The sequence below is a fragment of the Palaemon carinicauda genome, chromosome 15 (assembly GCF_036898095.1).
Source record: "Palaemon carinicauda isolate YSFRI2023 chromosome 15, ASM3689809v2, whole genome shotgun sequence".
Classification (NCBI taxonomy): domain Eukaryota; kingdom Metazoa; phylum Arthropoda; class Malacostraca; order Decapoda; family Palaemonidae; genus Palaemon; species Palaemon carinicauda.
In genome coordinates this window covers 43,295,546-43,317,810 of record NC_090739.1, presented here as the reverse complement: position 1 = coordinate 43,317,810, position 22,265 = coordinate 43,295,546, and the positions used below count along the sequence as shown (strand labels likewise).

The 22,265-nt window shown below is 35.8% G+C and overlaps 1 protein-coding gene across 1 annotated transcript in view; it reads left to right on the top strand.

The window, feature by feature from the left end:
• Chc (clathrin heavy chain) overlaps nucleotides 1-22,265 on the top strand; it is a 44,432-nt gene that overhangs the window by 9,160 nt on the left and 13,007 nt on the right. Inside the window, exons 2-13 of the mRNA XM_068388339.1 lie at nucleotides 2,496-2,703; nucleotides 3,802-3,852; nucleotides 4,066-4,164; nucleotides 4,518-4,732; nucleotides 5,992-6,171; nucleotides 7,993-8,166; nucleotides 13,295-13,444; nucleotides 13,783-14,715; nucleotides 15,066-15,242; nucleotides 20,536-20,724; nucleotides 20,921-21,046; nucleotides 21,139-21,310. Of these exons, the coding sequence (XP_068244440.1) occupies nucleotides 2,496-2,703; nucleotides 3,802-3,852; nucleotides 4,066-4,164; nucleotides 4,518-4,732; nucleotides 5,992-6,171; nucleotides 7,993-8,166; nucleotides 13,295-13,444; nucleotides 13,783-14,715; nucleotides 15,066-15,242; nucleotides 20,536-20,724; nucleotides 20,921-21,046; nucleotides 21,139-21,310 (2,674 nt within the window). The remainder of the gene's footprint in view (nucleotides 1-2,495; nucleotides 2,704-3,801; nucleotides 3,853-4,065; nucleotides 4,165-4,517; nucleotides 4,733-5,991; nucleotides 6,172-7,992; nucleotides 8,167-13,294; nucleotides 13,445-13,782; nucleotides 14,716-15,065; nucleotides 15,243-20,535; nucleotides 20,725-20,920; nucleotides 21,047-21,138; nucleotides 21,311-22,265) is intronic.

Below are 22,265 nucleotides of genomic sequence, written 5' to 3'. Positions count from 1 at the left end.
ATACTCTCACTTTAGATGGGGCTGATGAGGCCCTTTGTAGGTTACTGTTTCCAGAATCCAGCTAACTAATGTTCAGTACAGGGAAATGCAAACTGTTTCACAATATACAAACAATTTGCACAATCTTCCCTACTTTGATATCCTAAATACAAGGAGACGCGGTAGTGTCCAGCTGGTGTTGATACAGTAGTATGCCTTGTATTATTTTGTATCGTAACCCAGGTGAAATTACACATGCTTAAACCTTTGATCTTATAGCCTCTAATCTATGGAACACTTCTCAGTTCATCTGTACCATCACAAATCAGCCAGTCTATGTACTAAGATGCATACTATACATATACAAGGTCTTGGTTATTTACCTTGTGAACCAAGATGTAATACTACTGGCCATTTCGCAACCCTAACGAACAGCACAATTTGAACTCAATCTGGCTACTTGTTTTGAAGTCTGTAGTCACATCTAATATCAAGTATTATGATAGCTATGATAGTAGTCTCTCTCTCTCTCTCTCTCTCTCTCTCTCTCTCTCTCTCTCTCTCTCTCTCTCTCTCTCTCTCTCTCTTTCTCTCTTTCTCTTTCTCTCTTTCTCTTTCTCTCTTTCTCTTTCTTTCTCTTTCTCTCTTTCTCTCTTTCTCTTTCTTTCTCTTTCTTTCTCTTTCTCTCTTTCTCTCTTTCTCTCTCTCTCTCTCTCTTTCTCTCTTTCTCTCTCTCTCTCTCTCTTTCTCTCTCTCTTTCTCTCTTTCTCTTTCTTTTACTGAGATGCATACTAGACAAGGTCTTGGTTATATACTCTGTGAACCAGTATGTAATACCACTGGCCATTTTGCAACCCTAATAAACAGTACAATTTGAACTCAATCTGGTAACTTGTATTGAATTCTATAGTCACAGGTAATATCAATTATTGTGATGGTAGTATATTAGGGTAGAGAGGGGGGAGTCCCATCAAAGTAATCCCCCGCTCTGTATGTGTGGAACCGATCAGCGAATTGCTCTCTTTCTTCATATTTATAAATTTTACTGAACTTGCTTTAGTTTCTTAACTTTGGATACAAATCCTTTATGATCTTTGAAGTTTGCAAATGTGGTTAGTTGTTGCCTTATTTGATCAATGAATAATTTCAAATTTTTTTTTTTTAATGAAAACTTGGAGTTACTTTGGTATGCTACAGTTTTCACTTGTACAAAATGTAATTTTAACAATAAAAATTGGGGCTCTTGAGTTTATGCAACTTGGGGTTTGGAAGTTTAGTGGCCTGCCCTGCATGCTAGAATTTAGAGATGCCTTTGACATTTATGAGCAATGATTTAACTTTCACAAGGTTTTTGTTAAAAGATATTCACAACTTAGTGGTGTAGCACATTTTTTTTTTCTAATTTTGCTTAAAGTTTTCTGGTGTTTTTTTTTTTTTTTATCCATACATTTCTTGGTAATTTGTCAATGACTTCCCATATTATCCATTATTATTACTTATTTTTCCCTAATAATTTGGTGTGTAAATCCTGGAACACTAAAAGGTATAGTCTGGGTGGTGAGTTTTAGTTTTTTTTATAACAGCCCAAATGTGTAGTTGATACAAAGGATATTTTTCTCTTAAGTTAGTGTGTAATAGAGACCATATTAACCTTCTGTGATTCCCTCTGTTACAAAATCAAAGACGGGTCTCAACTCTTGGCCTGGGAGCAATGACGTCATGTGTCAAACCTACTTGTGATGACTTTTGTAGCATAACTAGCAAAGGAATAACACTATTAAGAAACTAAGTGGCAATAGAAAGTTGATTAGATTTTCATTGGGTTAATAATATATAGCATTGTAAACATTACAAACTTATATGCTTGATGGAATATTGCATATTTTTTCTCTTCTTTTATTAGAAATATAGTATGGTAAAATCCTTCTTGGTTCAATGTAAATGATTATATGGTAGTTAAATTCTTAAATTTCTTGGTTGCTGGAACAGTTCTTATTGATTATGGAACGTTGGATTTTAGAATTTATAATAATGTAAAGTACTGTGTATTGTCCTTTAAAATAATTTGCATATAAATGATTTTTATGTAGAAAACTAGGACCAATTTTGCCATTCTCCTAAATACAATTTATAGTTGTATGCATACCTGTTTGCGATGATGATATGCAGTGTGTAACCCATGATATAGGGTCATTGACTGGTCATAATGAGAGAAAATCTCATGTATTTTAATGGTGGTTACATTTTACCTTATTGAATTTTTAGAAAATACATGTGCAATAATTCCAGTAATTTTTAGAGGGTGTTAAGTCATCTTTCGTGTGGAAAGATTTGAGGTACTGTTGATATTTCTGGGTAGAGAAGCATATTGCTATCATATATAGAAAACAGAGTTTGTAGTTATGTAAATGGACTAGAAATAAGGTTTTCTTCATTTCATTAATAAATCTTTCTTTGAATACTTGATGTATGTTTTATATATGCTTAGTACTTTATTCATGGGTTTTATTTTGCAGCTCACAAATGTCGGGATCCAGACTTCAAATATCGGGTTTAATACCCTCACTATGGAAAGTGACAAGTTTATTTGCGTCAGGGAGAAGGTCGGAGAGTCAGCCCAGGTGGTCATCATCGATATGGGCGATCCAACAAACCCCATCAGGCGACCCATTTCTGGTGATTCTGCTATCATGAATCCTGCATCTAAAGTCATAGCTCTGAAAGGTGGGTCTTCGTCTTCCCTATTCATACATTATTGATGCCATAGTCTCTCATAGTGATGGACGACTTCAAGGAAGAACTGTTTGAGCATCGGTTGCCTTGTAGGAATAAAGTTCCATTATGAAAGTCATGGATTTGGTGGGAAACATTTTAGAATACCTTTCTTGACCTATAAGAAAGGTTTCAGTAGCTGCTTATGACTGAATTAATTTCTTTAGGTTTTAAATTTCCGGTGAAAAAGGCTTTTGGTTTCTACTTTCTGGTGAACAAGTCCATTTTTTGTATTCTATGAGTCCGTATTTTTTTTTTATTAGAATTATAACTCTATCCCAGTTGCCAAATCTGAATGCTTTAAACCTAAGTTTCATTAAGTAAAGCACACCAATATGGGAAATTTTTTTATAATACCGACCGTGAATTAGAAGAGAGAAAAACAATTGGTACACTATAGCAGTTCTTTAATTTTAGAATGAGTGCTCATCAGGAAAGATTTTGCATCCAGTTTTTTTTTTCAACTTGTTTCAAACATGTTATTGAATAGTAAAATAAGTTATCACTGAATGGCCTCTCTGATTCGTGGTGCTGGGCCATATTGCCCTGAGTAGTAAATACAAATCCAATTACTTGAAATTGAACGTGAATAGTCATACTTAAACAAACCTTATTAATATAATTAATCAATTTGGCTTTAAAATTATAGTTAGTATAGTACTTTAACAGCCTTTTTTATTCTCTTATTTGGGTGTTTAACTTGGCAAGATATTTCTTCTGCTGCTATGGTATTGGTGGCAACATAAGTTTCTATATTTTGATGTCGCAGAAAGGATTAAATACTACTTCTTACCAACATACAGCATGTAGTTATGAATTAGTTCTATGTTCTTATGGACAGTGTGGTTATTATTGAAGTTTTTTTAATACAATAAGGGATTGTTTCCTTTTTTAGAAATTGCCATCCCAACCATATTTTGTTAAGGGTTCTGATTTATATATGACTTGACAGTTTTTGTTTTCTTTCAAATCATAGAATACTGGATGTCTACTAATATTTTTTCATACCTAATTACCTTTCATTATTGGAGTTTTATTTTTTCTTTGCAGCTCAAAAAACTTTGCAAATTTTCAACATTGAAATGAAGACCAAAATTAAAGGTTAGTATTTTTTATTCATTACTCTTTATAAGAGTAGGTTTTATGATAGTTTTGCCTATAACATACTTTCATGAATTCCATAACATAATACTTTACAATTACAGTATACCTAGATGATAAAATTTCGTAGTTATATATCACAAGTGAAAATTAGAATATTGGTACATATTTTGAGATGGCATTTTAATGATGTATTGAACTTTTATGTTACAGCACATACAATGGATACAGAAATTCAGTTTTGGAAATGGATCACCACTAACAAGTTAGCATTGGTTACAGAAACTGCTGTGTACCATTGGAGTATGGATGGTAAGGAATTTTTTCTTTGTCTATGTAAGCATTTATCCAGTAATGGCAAGTAATTTCTGAGCAGTTCTTATACAAAGTAACTTTGACATGCCTTAATTGATGTCAATATCTTGAAATTCTTAAAAGAAAATTCTCAAAACAGTTCATGTGCAGTGTTATGGTTTCATTCAAGCAATTACTGTACAGTATTAGTATATGCAAATGTTAGTTATCTAAGGTTGTCTGGTGTTTTTTCACAAATTTAGTATTGGCATTCAAATGTAGGTCTTCAAGGTCCAAAATCCAAGATTTTTCATTTGTGTTTTATGCATTGTTACCTTTTATCCTTTCAACTATTTGCAATATTTTTACAGGTGATGCTCAGCCACTGAAGATGTTTGATCGTCACAGTAGTTTGAATGGTTGTCAGATCATCAACTACAGGACAGATACCAAACAGAACTGGCTATTACTGATTGGTATCTCAGCACAGCAGAACAGAGTTGTGGGCTTCATGCAGCTTTATAGCATGGAGCGCAAAGCTAGTCAGCCAATTGAAGGTCATGCTGCTGGCTTTACTACTTTCAAGGTTAGTATGATTTAAAGGTTTCAAATTCTGCTTAATCTTTTGAGGGTAGCTTTGAAAATTATTGTTCTGAATATGAATAGTTTTATTATAAAAGAATTAAAATGTTTTTGTTGGGTTAACTTTTCTTGTACTAATTTAATCAAGGATAACTTTTAAATTTTCAATCACTATTATAGTACCTTGGGTTATGAGTAACTGTTAATACGAGCATCCAAATTGGATTTGGTTTATTAGTATTGCCTTGGTCTGTAAGCATATAATTATTACCATATGTGCACTTTTTAGTGGACAATTACTAAAGAGACCGGCATGTGATGCTTCAAAATCATTTGCGTGGTGCTTATACGCCACTGGGAATACGAGCTTTCTAATTGGATTTGGGTGAGAGTTTTGCATTGGCCTGCAAGCAAATAATTTTCACCATATGCGAACTTTTAAAGTGTACAATTGCTAATGAGAACTGAATGTGACTTGCAGAAATCATTCACACGGTGCTTATACACCACTTGTGTAGTGTTCACGGGCTTTTTACCCCCTTTTGTTTTGTGCTTCATAGGAACTTTATTGCACAGTTGTGATAATGTGTTCTTCCTTGAGTTGTGGTTGTTCATTATTGACATTTTGTGCTGCGTTGTAAAGTTAACAGTATCATGACAATGGCCCCTAAGGTGATGGAGAGACGGTAAGGAGCAGGAAATATTACCGTAGAATTGAAAAAAGAAACTATAGGCCTGTACTATAACATCCACAGTTGGTACTGTTTTTCCAGACCATGTATAGGAATCATTTGTTATTCAGTTTTATATGCAAACAAAAGTGATATACTATACTTGGAGTTATTTCATTACCTTGGAAAGGGCTGATGCATTTGGAAATTACTGGTGTTATTTTTATTTGCTTGTGATGAAATTTCTGATATTTTTAAATATTAAAGCAATTCAACTTGACCTGAGCCAAATGTTGAGATTTGTTAGCTTGACCTATAGGATTCAAGTTTGAGTGAAGGCTTAAAGTTGAAGTGCCACAAAGTTGAAATTTTGATTGCCAGTTAGGGAGAAAGTAAAGTAGGATATAAGGTACCAGTCCGGGAGGTAAGGTTACTGTAAGGAATTTTAGCTGTTATTGAAGGATTTTAAGCAAATCGCAAGGTGTACATTTGAATTCACTCTTAATTGGGATTCTTATTTGACAGTGATATGTTCCCAAGCTTATATCTTTTGGCAATAGTATTTTACAATATTTGTTTTTCTCGATTACAGATGGAAGGTAACCCAGACCCGTCAACACTGTTCTGCTTTGCAGTACGCAATGCTCAGGGAGGAAAGTTACACATCATTGAAGTGGGTGCACCTGCAGCTGGTAACCAGCCTTTTGCTAAGAAGAATGTAGACGTTTTCTTCCCACCTGAAGCACAGAATGATTTCCCTGTTGCTATGCAGGTAAACAAATAGTTTATGAATACCATAAGAATTAATCAAATTCTTTAGGTATAGGCCTGAACTTTTATGTAAATTTTTTTTTTTTTTTTTTTTTTTTTTTTTTTTTTTTTTTATCTTGGGTTTATTACCTGACTTTGTAGCTTTTATGTAGCATTTTGATTTTAGTATCATTGATGAAAATAAATGCCAGATAATTGGGTTTTTAACCCTTTCACCCCCAAAGGACGTACCGGTACGTTCTTGCAAAACACTGTTAATTACATATTTTTTCATTTTTTTTTATAATTTTACGAGAAACTTCAGGCATTTTCCAAAAGAATGAGACCAACCTGACCTTTCTAGGACAAAAATTAAGCTTGTTAGAGCAATTTTAAAAAATTATTTAGCAAAATGTGCTCGAAATTTAACCTTATGGTGGGGGTAAAAGGGTTAAAATCGCAATGTATTGAAAGTGGTGGAATGTTGTGTAATTTTGGGTAATTAGGATAAGTGTTTTGAGGCTTTAATTCTAATCCTTAGTGAAAAAGCACAGCATACTATGTAGGCTACTTAGCAATTTAAAGATTGTACCTTAAGAAGCCTTGTAATGGGACTACTGTAGTTGCAAAATAATTTCTTCATTTGGTGAAAATTATTACTGTAATCATTTCTCCATATATTTATAAATTTGAAGGTTTTTTCATTTTTTGTATATGGGTAGGTGTTTAAATGAAATGAGAGGTACATGAAAAAAGTTTAAATGGGTAACAAAGAGGCCATACTGGGTACGATAAGAAATCTGCACTATCATGAAAGAATTGGTGATATAGATTGACATTGATGTTTACATTAGTACTTTTTATTTTGTTATTCAACTGTGTAAAAAAAGGCTAGCATAGAGACCTGTGCTCTTCTGACTCAAGTCATCTAATTTTTTTTTTTTTTTTTAAACCTTTGTTTATTCATGCATATGTACAGATGTTAGGAAGATAGAATGTTAATGACAGCCCAAAGGTTAGTAAATTTTTGCCCAAGTCTACTAGACATTTTTATTTTTTTTTTATAAATAATTTTGTAGAATGTTCATTTACAGTTTTTGCAGAAATATTTCTCTCCTTCCTGAAAATGAAATAGCAGCACCATCCTACTAACTGTTACTGTCGTCTGTGGGCATAGTAAAATGCACATCACAGTTTTACAGTATTATCCCTCATGCAATAGTGAGTCCTTTATGTACTGCCAATTCTGGCATGCATTGCACTTATTTGACAGCTTTTCTTATCCTTGTTGGATTCAAATTAAAATTACTGGATGTGTGAAAGTTATGTTTTTAGGAATAAATTAATGCTAAAAATGATAGCTAAATAGATAAATTGTATGTGGTTTTTGTGTAATCTAGTTTAAAGTGGGCTATGTTATAGTGGAATATACAGTATTGGATTTTACTTGAAGTATTTGCTTAAAGAGCCTTAATTTTATAAAAGGATTTTTATATACTGTACAGTATTCAATTCAGACTTGACGAGCCGAAGTAATTGGCTGTTTCAGAACACAATGTTACGTATGGAGAAAAGGATGTGGTAATGGAGTTGCTTATAGAATGACTCATTTCAACATCTGTGGGCTTTAACAGCTAGCACAGCATTTTTTCTTGACATAATTTTGGTTGGTTAGTGTTCTTGAATTTAAGGGCCTACCTCAAACTTTTTAAGTAAATTCTAAGAAGTTCATAACTTGAGGCTTTTTGGTTAGTTACTCATTTTGAATAACTTTCAAATAATCAAGTCTGATGCTATGATGTAAGATTGGTATGTACTAATATTTTATTTTTTATTTTTGCAGGTCAGTTCAAAGCATGATGTGATATACCTTATCACCAAGTATGGTTATGTACACTTGTATGACATTGAAAGTGGTACCTGCATCTTCATGAACCGCATCAGTGGTGACACTATATTTGTCACTGCACCCCATGAGTCGTCTAGTGGCATCATTGGCGTTAATCGCAAAGGACAGGTAAGCCCACTAAAGATGAATTTTAACGAGGCACTTGATTGTTCATTATGAATGGGTCAATCCAGTTGTTTCTTATTTTGGTTACTGGGAAAGTCATAGTAGAAACATAAAACATAACCAGTAGGTCACTCATTTTAAAGTCTTGAAAAATTTTGCAGGTTCATTGGCTTATTGGTTTGAGAAAATAAATATTTTCGGTAAATTTGTTCCTTGGTAACATATTAATTAAATTTTTGAAAACCAATTTTAACATGGCCTTTTGATGTTAGATATAAAGTAAATAAGCATAAAGCTTGTGGTTTTATATTTGGTATTTTAAAAAAAATTTGTTGTAGATTTATGACTTCACTAGCATGTGACTGGATACTCTGTCATAGGATATGAGATCTAAAATTTATATGTATCAATATTGGTCTTAAGCATTTTCATGGACGCTGTTAATATATTTGCTTTGTTGTGGATTATACACTGTAGTTTCTCTGCCATGCACAAACCTAAATTTTGTCTAGTGTGGTTGTTTTATTCCGGCTTTTAGAAACAATGAGTTTTGCGAGATTAAATTTTTTTTTATTTTTCACCCATGATACTCTAGATACGTACGCGGGCTAGTGATTTATTTCAAAATAAGGGGTTAATAGCCTAGTTCATATGAAAACCTGCATTGATTATTCATGCATGAGCACTTGTTGCACTTGTAGTGGAAAACTAATTCAACACTTTAATTTGGTGTTGAAACTGTAGCTTCAATTAGAATTGTATAATGTCCTGTATAAGATAATGCACCTATTATTATTAACCCAAATTAGATTAAATTGAAGCTTTTGGTAATTAGTTTTAATAGATGAATGCAACTCTGTACATGTCACTCAGAGCAATTTAGTTCAAAGGCTTTTAATATTTTTTGCCATGAAGTCTTTTTTTTCCAATCTAAAATTTTCCTTTTAAGTCAATCTGTTGGTTTTCAAATTACTGTTAGATATATGGGAAATAGAGATGAGCTTATTGAAGATTGAATAGTGACTTTTGGATAGTTTTTGATATGCAAAGTCTTTGGAGATGAAGTTTTTGATGTTTAGTGCCTTTACAAAGTTGCTCTTGGTTAGGAGTATCCTTGGAGGGACTAAAAGTTGTCATGGTCATTATAAGTAATTAGGGTTTGATAAGTGTATATTAGACAGGGCCTTTTGATAGTTTGCTGTTGGTTGGAGATGACGTTTAGTTGATTTTTGGTTGATAAAAGGTCCAGAGAAACTTAACTTTGTGGAGGGGCCCCTTGAGAATGTTGATTATTGGTATATAAGGGACTGGAAAAAGTTCTGATGGTTCAAGAGCGCCTTGAGGAAATGTGGTTTCGGTCAATAAGGACTAAGTTATTTGTTACAGGAGACGGAGTGAAGGGCAAGGTTTGGTTGAAAAGGATATTGAGAAGGTTGAAGAGGGCCTTGAAAAAGTTATTGGTTAAGGACCTTTAGAAAGTAGAGTATTGGGTAGAAAGGGCCTTGATAAAGTGTTCTTGGTTGAAGAGGGCCTTGACAAGTAGTGTTGGTTGAAGTGTCATGAGAAAGTAGTGTTGGTTGAAGTGTCATGAGAAAGTAGTGTTGGTTGAAGTGTCATGAGAAAGTAGTGTTGGTTGAAGTGTCATGAGAAAGTAGTGTTGGTTGAAGTGTCATGAGAAAGTAGTGTTGGTTGAAGTGTCATGAGAAAGTAGTGTTGGTTGAAGTGTCATGAGAAAGAAGTGTTGGTTGAAGTGTGCCTTGAGAAAGTAGTGTTGGTTGAAGTGTGCCTTGAGAAAGTAGTGTTAGTTGAAGCGTGCCTGGAGAAAGTAGTGTTGGTTGAAGCGTACCTGGAGAAAGTAGTGTTGGTTGAAGCGTGCCTTGAGAAAGTAGTGTTGGTTGAAGCGTGCCTTGAGAAAGTAGTGTTGGTTGAAGTTTGCATTGAGAAAGTAGTGTTGGTTGAAGTGTGCCTCGAAAGCAGTATTGGTTGAAGCATGCCTTGAGAAAGTAGTGTTAGTTGAAGTGTGCCTTGAGAAAGTAGTTAGTTGAAGCGTGCCTTGAGAAAGTAGTGTTAGTTGAAGCGTGCCTTGAGAAAGTAGTTGGTTGAAGGTTGCCTTGAGGAAGTAGTGTTCTTTGAAGGGTGCCTTGAGGAAGTAGTGTTGGTTGAAGCTTGCCTTGAAAGTAGTATTGGTTGAAGAGTTCCCCAAGGTAGAAGCATTGGTTGAAGCGTGCCTCGAGGAAGTAGCGTTGGTTGAAGCGTGAGGTGAGGAAGTAGTGTTGGTTGAAGCGTGCCTCGAGGAAGTAGCTTTGGTTGAAGCATGCCTCGATGAAAGTAGCTTTGGTTGAAGCGTGCCTCTAAAAAGCAGCATTGGTCGAAGCGTGCCTCGAAGAAGTAGCGTTGGTCGAAGCGTGCCTCGAAGAAGTAGCGTAGGTCGAAGCGTGCCTCAAAGTAGTGTGGGTTGAAGTGTGCCTCGAAAAAGTAGCGTTGGTAGAAGCATGCCTCGAAGAAGTAGCGTTGGTTGAAGCGTACCTCGCAGAAGTAGCGATGGTTGAAGCGTACCACGCAGAAGTACCGTTGGTTGAAGCGTACCTTGCTGAAGAAGTGTTGGTTGAAGCGTACCTCGCTAAAGAAGCGTTGGTTGAAGCGTACCTCGCTAAAGAAGCGTTAGTTGAAGCGTACCTCGCTAAAGAAGCGTTGGTTGAAGCGTACCTTGCAAAAGTAGCGTTGGTTGAAGCTTGCCTCGCAGAAGTAGCTTTGGTTGAAGCTTGCCTCGAAGAAGTAGCGTTGGTTGAAGCGTGCCTCGAAGAAGTAGCGTTGGTTGAAGCGTGCCGCGAAGTAGCAGCTTTGGTTGAAGCGTGCCGCGAAGTAGCAGCTTTGGTTGAAGCGTGCCGCGAAGTAGCAGCTTTGGTTGAAGCGTGCCGCGAAGTAGCAGCTTTGGTTGAAGCGTGCCACGAAGTAGCAGCTTTGGTTGAAGCGTGCCTCGAAGAAGTCACGTCGGTTGAGGCGTGCCTCGAAGAAGTCACGTCGGTTGAGGCGTGCCTCGAAGAGGTCACGTGGGTTGAGGGGTGCCTCGAAGAAGTCTCGTCGGTTGAGGGGTGCCTCAAAGAAGTCACGTTCGTTGAGGGGTGCCTCGAAGTAGTGGTGTTGGTCGAGGGGTGCCTCAAAGAAGTCACGTTGGTTGAGGGGTGCCTCGAAGAAGTAGTGTTGGTTGAGGCGTGTCTCGAGAAAGTAGCGTTGGTTGAGGCGTCTCGAAAAAGTAGCTTTGTTTGATGCATGCCCCAAAAAAGTAGTGTTGGTTGAAGGGTGCCTTGAGAATGTAGTGTTGGTTGAAGGGTGCCTTGAGAATGTAGTGTTGGTTGAAGGGTGCCTTGAGAATGTAGTGTTGGTTGAAGGGTGCCTTGAGAATGTAGTGTTGGTTGAAGGGTGCCTTGAGAATGTAGTGTTGGTTGAAGGGTGCCTTGAGAATGTAGTGTTGGTTGAAGGGTGCCTTGAGAATGTAGTGTTGGTTGAAGGGTGCCTTGAGAATGTAGTGTTGGTTGAAGGGTGCCTTGAGAATGTAGTGTTGGTTGAAGGGTGCCTTGAGAATGTAGTGTGGGTTGAAGGGTGCCTTGAGAATGTAGTGTGGGTTGAAGGGTGCCTTGAGAATGTAGTGTTGGTTGAAGGGTGCCTTGAGAATGTAGTGTGGGTTGAAGGGTGCCTTGAGAATGTAGTGTGGGTTGAAGGGTGCCTTGAGAATGTAGTGTGGGTTGAAGGGTGCCTTGAGAATGTAGTGTGGGTTGAAGGGTGCCTTCAGAATGTAGTGTGGGTTGAAAGGTGCCTTCAGAATGTAGTGTGGGTTGAAGGGTGTCTTGAGAATGTAGTTAGTTTAAGCAGGCTTTGTGAAAGATAGTGTTGGGTGAGGTGGTTTTGAGAAATTTGATTTTTGGTTGAGGAGGAGCTTGATGAAATTGTTTGGTTGAATGGCTGGATGGGTCCGTTTTTTGTCAACCCCCTTAATTGTTATTAATACAGTAATCTGTAATTTTAAAGGTGTCCCCTTATCTAAATGTATTATACTGTATAAAGCTTTTTACTATATGCCCAGTCTTGAGGTAATTTGCCGGTTTTTCTTGCTAGAAGGGAATTAGATAAAACATGAAGTACAGATTTCTGAATATTCCACTGGCGCTTGCTTTGACACTTGATCAGTGTGGTTAGATATATTGGTATTTAGTGTGTGAGAGAAGACTAAAGGAAAACTGGCAGGAAAGACCTTGCAAATAGTGAAGTTAGGGTTTTCATGAAAATATAAGCTTTTGAATTTTCAATTATTCATGTAAACCCTGTCAAAAATAGTGTTCTCTTTGTATTGTGGATAAGTGATGCTTTTTCATCAGTCTCCTCTTACGCCTATTGACTTGAAGGGCCACGGTTAGATTTCACCTGTCGTCTGTCTTGATCTTTTAAATCAATACTCCTCCATTCATCTCCTACTTCATGTTTCATAGTCCTCGGCCATGTAGGCCCAAGTCTTCCAACTCTTCTAGTGCCTTGTGGAGTCCAGTTGAAAGTTTGGTTAACTAATCTATCTCACTCGCGGAGTGCAAAGAGCATGCCCAAACCATCTCCATCTACCCCTCACAATGATTTCATCTACATATGGTAATCTCTTGTAGTTTCATTACTAATGTTGTTCTGGCATTTAACTCCCGTTATTCTTCTGAGGACTTTGGTCTCAAAGCTACTAAATCTGATGGATATAGTTTCATTGTCATGCCACGACTTGTGTCCATACAGTAACACTGATCTCACTAAACTGATGTTTAGCCTAATTTTTGTGCAATTTAAGATTTTATTTTCAAATTTTACTTAACACAGCCATTGTCTGATTTGACTTCTTCAATTTCATTAAACACATTCTAAAGATCCTGTATTAAGGGGGGCATTTCCTTCACACCCAAAGTTCTCGATACTCCATCTAGTTGCTCCTCATCTTATACAGTATAACCGTTGGCATTCATGGATTGCTAAAATATACCGCCTAGCACTTTTCTATATTTACTTTTGTTTGTTGATGAATAGAGTGCATTAGATACTCATTTTAGTGTAGCTAAGAAACTTTATATAACTAAAGGATATTTTTTATTTTTTACAGGTGCTAAGTGTTAGTGTGGATGAAGAAAACATTATTCCATACATCACAAACGTCCTACAAAATCCAGATTTAGCCTTAAGAATTGCCACCAGAAATAATCTTGCTGGAGCTGAGGATCTTTTTGTACGGAAGTTCAACACTTTATTCCAGGTTAGTTGAATATATTAATTATTTTGTGAAAGGTAATAAAGTATAATTTGAATTTTTTTTTTTCTTATAAGGGAGGTAATAACCTTATGTGGACAACTATTGAATATTTTGTCTTACTCTTATGATTACTTAGGCAGCGTTATATTTACATAGGCATCAGACATTTGTTTATAGAAATCTTTAACTTTAGGAAATTTAAGAAATATAAATGTCCCCAATTGTAAATATGAAATTTTTATGCTCGTTAAAACGGTAATGGTTTAGCTTTAAAATTTATATCTTAGAATATATGTTTTGGAATAAATAACAAAATTTATTTTATATTTGTAAATTTTCAGAATGGTCAGTACAGTGAAGCAGCCAAAGTTGCAGCAAATGCTCCGAAAGGTGTCCTACGTACCCCACAAACTATTCAGAGGTTCCAGCAGGTTACTGCTCAACAAGGCCAAACATCCCCTCTTCTCCAATATTTTGGAATTCTTTTAGATCAGTCCCATCTCAATAAATTTGAATCATTAGAGTTGTGTAGACCTGTGCTGGCACAGGGTCGTAAAAATTTGCTTGAGAAGTGGTTAAAGGAGGATAAATTGGAGTGTTCAGAGGAGCTTGGAGATTTAGTGAAACAAGCCGACCCAACTCTAGCCCTTTCTGTTTACTTGAGAGCTAATGTACCAAATAAAGTGATTCAGTGTTTTGCTGAGACTGGACAGTTCCAGAAAATAGTTTTGTATGCCAAGAAAGTAGGTTACACACCAGACTACGTTTTCTTGTTGCGCAATGTCATGCGTGTAAATCCAGAGCAAGGTCTGGCATTTGCACAGATGCTGGTGCAAGATGATGAACCAATGGCTGATGTAAATCAGATTGTAGACATTTTCCTAGAAAGTAATTTGATTCAACAATGTACAGCCTTTTTGTTAGATGCCCTCAAAAATAACCGCCCTACAGAAGGACCCCTGCAAACCCGCTTGTTGGAAATGAACCTAATGTCTGCCCCACAAGTAGCTGATGCTATCTTGGGTAATCAGATGTTCACTCATTATGATCGTGCACACATTGCTCAGCTCTGTGAAAAGGCAGGATTGTTGCAGCGTGCCTTGGAACACTACACTGACATGTACGACATCAAGCGTGCAGTTGTACACACCCAGTTACTAAACCCTGAGTGGTTAGTCAATTATTTTGGATCATTATCTGTGGAAGATTCCTTGGAGTGCTTGAAAGCCATGCTCACTGCAAACCTCAGACAGAATCTCCAAATTGTTGTTCAGGTGAGGTACTGTAGTGGGTTGACAACAGATTTGAAATAATTGTATGCATATCAGATTATCTTATGGTTGTTAGTGATGACTTATTCAAAAGTTCTCATTTTTGAGTTCAGGTAGTTTCATTATGTTAAGTAACATCAAGTATTGAAAGTTTGGTTTTACCCTTGTTTTAATTTCTCTTGTAGTAAAGCGTAAATTCAAGAGTGAATGTTTTAATCTTGATAATCATTTTAATTATATCCTCATGGAAAGATGGTCTTGTTTATAGTGAAATTAATAACTTGGAAGTTGTGAAATTTTTAATGGACCAAGTTCTAACATGTATGCGTGACACTGTAATTTTTCCATTTCAGATTGCAACCAAGTACCATGAGCAATTAACTACAAATGCTCTGATAGACTTGTTTGAATCATTCAAGTCTTTTGAGGGTCTGTTTTACTTCTTGGGATCTATTGTCAACTTTTCGCAAGAACCTGAAGTTCATTTCAAGTATATTCAAGCTGCCTGCAAAACTGGACAAATAAAGGAGGTAATGTTTTATGTTGCATGGGAAAAATTAGGAATTTATTTTGGTTAAAGTTTGACCTTCAAATCTTGTTTGCCATTTATATTCAAGGGTTTTTGAAAGTTTGAAAATCGGTACATTTCCACTGTAGAAAATTATTTCCAGGTTTACTATTGGTAATATGTTATTTAATGATAGGAAAAATTAAAATTATCTATTTGCAATAAAATATTTTAGATATGGCATCTTTGAGGTATTAATATATTGTTAATAATATTGTATGATTACAGTATGTTGTTGAATATTGCTTTAATTCCCGTAAGCTTTAAGAAAAAACAAAATTCCACCTCCACCATATATCACCACTCATAAATTACAAACACAAAAACTTAACTAACTTTATACATTTACTGAGTTCATTCACAACTTGGCTCGATGAACGGTCAGGTGAACGTATGGTTTTGATGTAATGGTGGCTGATGCAGTACTGTATTGCCTAACATCAATTTGGAAATAGCAATGAGCTTTGAACTGTTCCTTTTGTTTCTTCTATATCTGTGTTTTCAATATTTTACTTTATTTTTCGTGCTCCTTACCCAGTTTTCTCATAGTTCTCGATGAGGTTAAAGCTCCTTGCCATCAAAATTTTCATAAGTTGAAGATCAGCTAATTCGGTGTAATTGTATTTCCCCAATTAGAGTTTACGACCCCCTTTTAGCGACAGCATATCAATGCCAGGTCTTTTATATGCTCCTTAAGGCCTCTACACTTAACTTTAGAGCACTTAACTTTGGAGCAGTGTATATTTAACGCAAATCAATGCCAGGTTTTTTCTTGCTCCTTTCCAAGGCCTCTCTCTACTTTCCACTAGAGCAGTGCATGTGGGGAAAGTTGTAAAGCCCCAGGTGTGCCTATTGATTCTTCTTGTATACCGAAGATTTGGTGCCTGTTTCTTTTTCCAGTGTACTGTACTTGTTTGTTGACTTGGGCACTGCATACTGTTACAATCTTTGAAGGGGTGTAACTATGCAAGCTCTTTCACAAAAATATTACGTATTGGCTAAGAAGTATTGATCATGTTTTTGTAATAGGAAAAGTCAGGTGATACAAGTAAAATATTGTTTTAAAAAAGATACCTTTATTGCTCATTGCTCATGTTCTTTTGGTTAATGCCATCTTGTGTTTTCTTGCTGTGCATTCTTTGGTAGATGTCAAGCTTGTTTGCATTTGGTCCTTCTATCACCAAGTGTTTGAACTTGATCCTTCAGGGGTCGTTGGATGGATTTTGTGTCCTGTCTATTTCCACTCCTTCAGCACCAGTGGATGTCAAATTACCACTTTTTTTTCCATTAAATGCATATAAAAAATTTATATAACACGTTTAAGTGTATAACAATAGAAAAGAAATTTATTCAGCTATATAGGGAAAAAACTGCTAAGTTCTATCTCAAAATAATTTTTTTTGCTGGAATGAGTCAAGTGAATGTAACCAAGAAGTGCCTGTGGCTTGAGTTCCAATTGGTTTTTGGCATGTGTGGTGCTCAAAGGGTTAATGGACATTTATGCACCAACTCCTCTAACTGCTGCTGGGACTTCTCCTGCGCCTACCCTTAATTCTTTTGTCAGGTTAGTCTTTCACGTCTGCAATTGTATGCATATGGATCTTGTCCTTACTCCTGCTCCTCCCCCCTTTTTTTCTCTTTCTGTTCAAGAGGTGGAAGAATCTTGTCTTTGTCCTGTTCAGATTTATTTACAAGAAATATCCGTCTATGCCGTTTTGAACTGTTCCCAAAGTTATCCCAAGGATGGCGAGGTACTACCTAACCTAGATATATCAAATTTAACCCTTGCATCTGTGCCAGCAGCCCATGCTGCCCTCCCTTCATGAGAGATTCCTCCCTCTCTGAGGTAGATGTCGTCCAAGCACTGTAATTCTGGATGTTCTCAAATGAAGACTTTTAACTTCTAGCCTTATTCCTTTAAAGACCAAGTAAGGAACTCATTGGCCCAACCTTTTCTTGTAAGCAAGATTTAAGAGTTTGAATCTCAGACCATATGAAAATGGCCAAAACAACAGAATAACATTATTGCAATTTGTCATAAGTAGCCATTTTAACTAACCTTCCCTTGACTTGAGTTAGCCATTTCCATTAAGAAGTTTGAAAATGTTTTGGACATATTTTGGACTTGATTCCAGTATGAGTAGACCTTTTCTCTCTGTCCTCATCCCCTTTGCTTGCCTTTCGCCATTAATGCTCGAAGGGCTCTTTCCTTTACTTAAGGGACATTCTTCCTTTGACTCGCTTTTTTGACCAATTCTTCCTTCACATATCTGTTAGGCTTTGGAGGGCAATAGGGTCAGGGATCTTTACCGAGAAAACCTTCAGACGCCCTTTTGACCTGCGTAGCTATAGCTGCCTTATTTAGAGTTATTGAGGTTTCTTTTGCAGATTCCCCTTTAAGAGGTATTACCATTGTCTTGCCTGCCATCTTTTCTCAAAAGTTTACTATTCTAAGGTACAGTATTAGTTTTTAATATGTTGCTAGATAGCCCTTTATAAAATGGCACCAGTGGATGTATTAACATCTTTTAAAATTCTGAAAAAAAAGGTAATTTCGGGAAGTATTCAGAAATTAAAAGAAATTACCAGCTTACAGTTCCACCTCTGAGTCCTTTGTTAGACTATTCCAGTGTATGTCGTTTGCACAAGGGCTTCAGGTCCTGTTCTGAAAGCCAAGCAAACAACTCTTAAAACTCTTGAAAGTGTTCTTTCCTCTGCCATTTCACCCTAACAATAAAGATTTGGCTTAACAATAGAAGGTTGGGTTTGAAGATGTGCTCGCAGCAAGGAATCCCAAAAAACTACCAGGCCTTCAAGTTTAAGTGCAAAGCAGGCTTTTCCTGTTTCTATCCCACTGTCTTTGTTGGGGGCAGAACCTTTGAATAATTCAGTATTTAGTGGCATTAATTCTGTATAAATAGGTGCACACACACATTAGCAGTCAAAATCTGCTGGATAAACAGAAATAAAAAGAACTTTGTTTAATGTTAGAATCTGATGGATAAACATTAGAAATAAAAAGAACTTTAACTGATTAATTTTAAAATGTATCCAAACTAGTGGAGAAAAATTACTAGGTTGAAGGAAAATTAATTTTTTTTTTTAATACAGTATACAGCAAAACTGGTAATACCTGAATTCAGTGATTTTCATTCGAAAGTCACTAACTGGCAACTCTCACATGATTCACATTTCTAATGAGACTAGTTTAACGGGATTAAGTATTTTGAAACTCTGTTCAAAAAAAATATTCAGTTCATTTAGGCATTATTTAAAGAATTTAAGCTATATTTTTTATCAAAATATCAGCCAGATCATTATGGAAAAATTAACCCAATAATCTTTAATTATGATAAGAAAAAAAAATTATTAGTGACCTTTTAGCCACCATAATCATGTATTTAACGTACAGAACGTATCGGAGATGTAGTTGTCGGCGGTGTCTAACCGGACATCAACTGGCAGTCTCACGGTGGCAGTCTTACTTCAAAATCATTTGTGAAATAAGGCTAGAGCTACCCAACAGCTATTGGTTAACTCTAACTTTAGTTAAGCTTATTTACCGGGCTACTTATAAAAATCGTCTGAACATTAATGAAATAACTGTTTTAGATGGATAAATGATGCAATTGAGAAAAATTGAGAAGCCATCGTAAGAGGCAAGAGACACCGCTGCTGCACAACCGCAGAAGAGAACGAAAAGTTATAAAGCCAGTAGCATAGGCCTAAACTCTAAAGCCATCCTATCATCATCATTGTCATCACCATTATTATTATTATAATTTAAGATACATTGTTATTGTCTTTCAGTAAAATCTGCACTTAACACGTGTGGTTGAATATGTCTGACCTGATTATAGTCTTCTGTGCATAAAGTAAAAGTAGAATAAGAGAAAGTTAGAATTAATTGTATTTCTAATCGCAAAGATAACTCACCACCTCGCTTATTTGTTTTTCCTCAAACAGAAAAAAACTCATTAAGAGACTAGAATTATATAAATAGCATTGGCTATAGTCTTAAACTATAACTTGTAATAATTTATCGGAATTTTTGCAATCACGATGCTAACTAACGTTAGTTTTATACACAAAACGACATAAGCAAGAAATAACTTTGAAGTAATATCCCAAATGCATAAATTGTTTTAGACACTAGCACTGCTTAAGCTGTTCTCCATATAGATGCCCTCTTTCCCAGTTTGAATACTTCTATCCAGACAGAAAGCTCAGACTAGTCTCACTGACTCTCCCGGAGCCACGTTGACGAAGGGATTCGTGCTACAGTAACGTATTCAATTTTTGTTTTGAAGTATCGTTTTAGCATGAAATGGTTCTTTAACAATAACCTTATTCAATGATAGAATTATCCATAACAAGTGACCAATGTTGCCTCATACATACATGTTTACAAAGTAAAATATAAGATTTAATACCAAGTTACAACGTAAGAACGCTTTTCTGCAGCAAAAATGAAAAAGTATCACCAGTTTTGCTGCTTACTGTACATATACAATATATATCTTGAATTGAGTGAGCTTTTCCTCTTAGATATAATTTTTTTCAATCATTAGTATCACTACTAGCTAAGTTAAAATTTATATCTATGTGGAAATGAACTTCAGAGTCATTTATATAGGGTTTACTCCTATGTCGATTGAGTTAATGTTTTTTTATGTAAACAGTAGTTGCTAATTTTATTTGAAGTAATACCTGAAGTTTATTAGTAGATTTTAAGAATACTCATATTTAGCTAATGTTGATTTTGTAGTTCATTATGTATTTATAGATGCACAATTTTATGAAGTGATGTGCAGTATTATTATTACTTGCTAAGCTACAACCCTAGTTGGGAAAGTAGGATGCTATAAGCCCAAGGGCTCCAATAGGGAAAATAGCCCAGTGAGGAAAGGAAAAACAGAAAAATAAAATATTTTACGAGCAGTAATATTTAAATATTTCTTATATAAACTATAAAAACTATTAAAACAAGAAGCGAAATAAGATAAATGTGTCAGTGTGTACCCTCAAGCAAGAGAACTCTAACCCAAGACAGTGGAAGACCATGGTACAGAGGCTATGGGACTACCCAAGACAGTGGAAGATCATGGTACAGAGGCTATGGCACTACCCAAGACTAGAGAACAATGGTTTGATTTTGGAGTGTCCTTCTCCTAGAAGACCTGCTTATTTTAGCTAAAGTCTCTCTTCTACCCTTACCAAGATGAAAGTAGCCATTGTATATTTATTCTTTACAGGTCGAGAGAATATGCCGAGAGTCGAATTGCTACAACCCAGAGCGGGTGAAAAACTTCCTGAAGGAGGCCAAGTTGACTGACCAGTTGCCCCTGATAATTGTTTGTGATCGATTTGATTTTGTTCACGATTTGGTTCTTTACCTTTACAGAAATAATCTTCAAAAATATATTGAAATTTATGTACAAAAGGTAAGTAGCATACAGTATTATAACGTTTGTAATAATGTTCATATTTGTAACTTGGGATTATTGGCATTGAAAATGTGGAGTTTTGTCCAAAGAATTTCTTTAGGTAATGTTTACTGAATATTTGTTTTAAATAAAATGCCAAATGAGACAAATTGAAAGTTGTGATGTGGAAATTTACTCTGTCAAATATTTACAGGTCAATCCATCACGTTTACCTGTTGTGGTTGGAGGCCTCTTGGATGTTGATTGTGCTGAGGATGTCATTAAGCAATTGATCATGGTTGTACGTGGCCAGTTCTCCACTGATGAGCTTGTGGAAGAAGTAAGTGATGGATTAGTACCATGAATATACTGTATAATAGTAAATATTTTTTCTGTAATTGGAAATTTAATTGGAATTGTCCACTTTTTCAGGTTGAGAAACGTAATAGGTTGAAACTGTTACTGTCATGGTTGGAGTCCCGTATCCATGAAGGAGTGTCAGAACCTGCCACCCACAATGCTATTGCAAAAATATACATCGATTCTAACAATAATCCGGAGCGGTTCTTGCGTGAGAATCCAAATTATGACAGCAAAGTTGTTGGTAAGTAATGAGTCTCTAGTTACTTAATTTAGGGTTAAACTTGTATGAATCTCCCTGATGTTCTCTTCATTTCATTAATGTCAGGAGCTTGGTATGTCAAGTCAGCTGGAAGAGACAGGATGTGTAAGCCAGGTGGTTTTTTCTTTTTTTTTTTTTTTTTTTTTCGTGGGTGTGTACGGGCGCACACCTGCCTGCCTTACTGTTTTGTCTTAGAAGTATGGTTCATGGGTACTTATGAAGTTTAAGTTGAAAGCATAAAGATAGTTTTATTGTTCATTGTGTGATCTGGGGAAGACCAGTATAGTTGATTTTAAAGGGAAGAAATATCATTCAAGCCTTTGACTTGGCTACAAATATATAGTTTTAAGCTTGTAATGATTTTAATATTAGCTCCAAATTTGGAAGCTCAGAAGATTATAAGTCTGTTTAAGGGTTATTAGGTTCTACATAAATTCAAACCCTCGTTCTTTGATAGGATTATGATTTTAGCAAAGCTGGAACAATGCTATAGTATTTTTAACGAGGAGCTGATAGTTACTAGTGTTGGATAGGGAATTCCCACCTGCTCTGTGTACACGAAATAGCCACTTTGACTTGAGCAGTACGAACATACCCTTAGTGCCAAATTGGCATTAATTTCTAATAAAATAATTTTTTCTCTTCATTTTTTCTCTTCTGTTTACTAAACATTGTCTTGCATAGTGCTGTCACGATTGTAGGGCTTTAAAGCGTATAGTGATGGCAGGGAGTGTGATCTAATAGCATGGGAAATTGATTAATTTGGTAGATTATATTTTGGAGTTGTGGTCTTGTAACCTTTTGAATTCAATTGGTTGGTTTTTGAATAAATGTGTGTAGTTCCACTGTGATCAAGTTTATGCAAATGAACAAAGTGATTAAGAAATTTTTAGAAAGGTATATCTGGAATTTAAGTACCTGAAACCTTAGACTAATG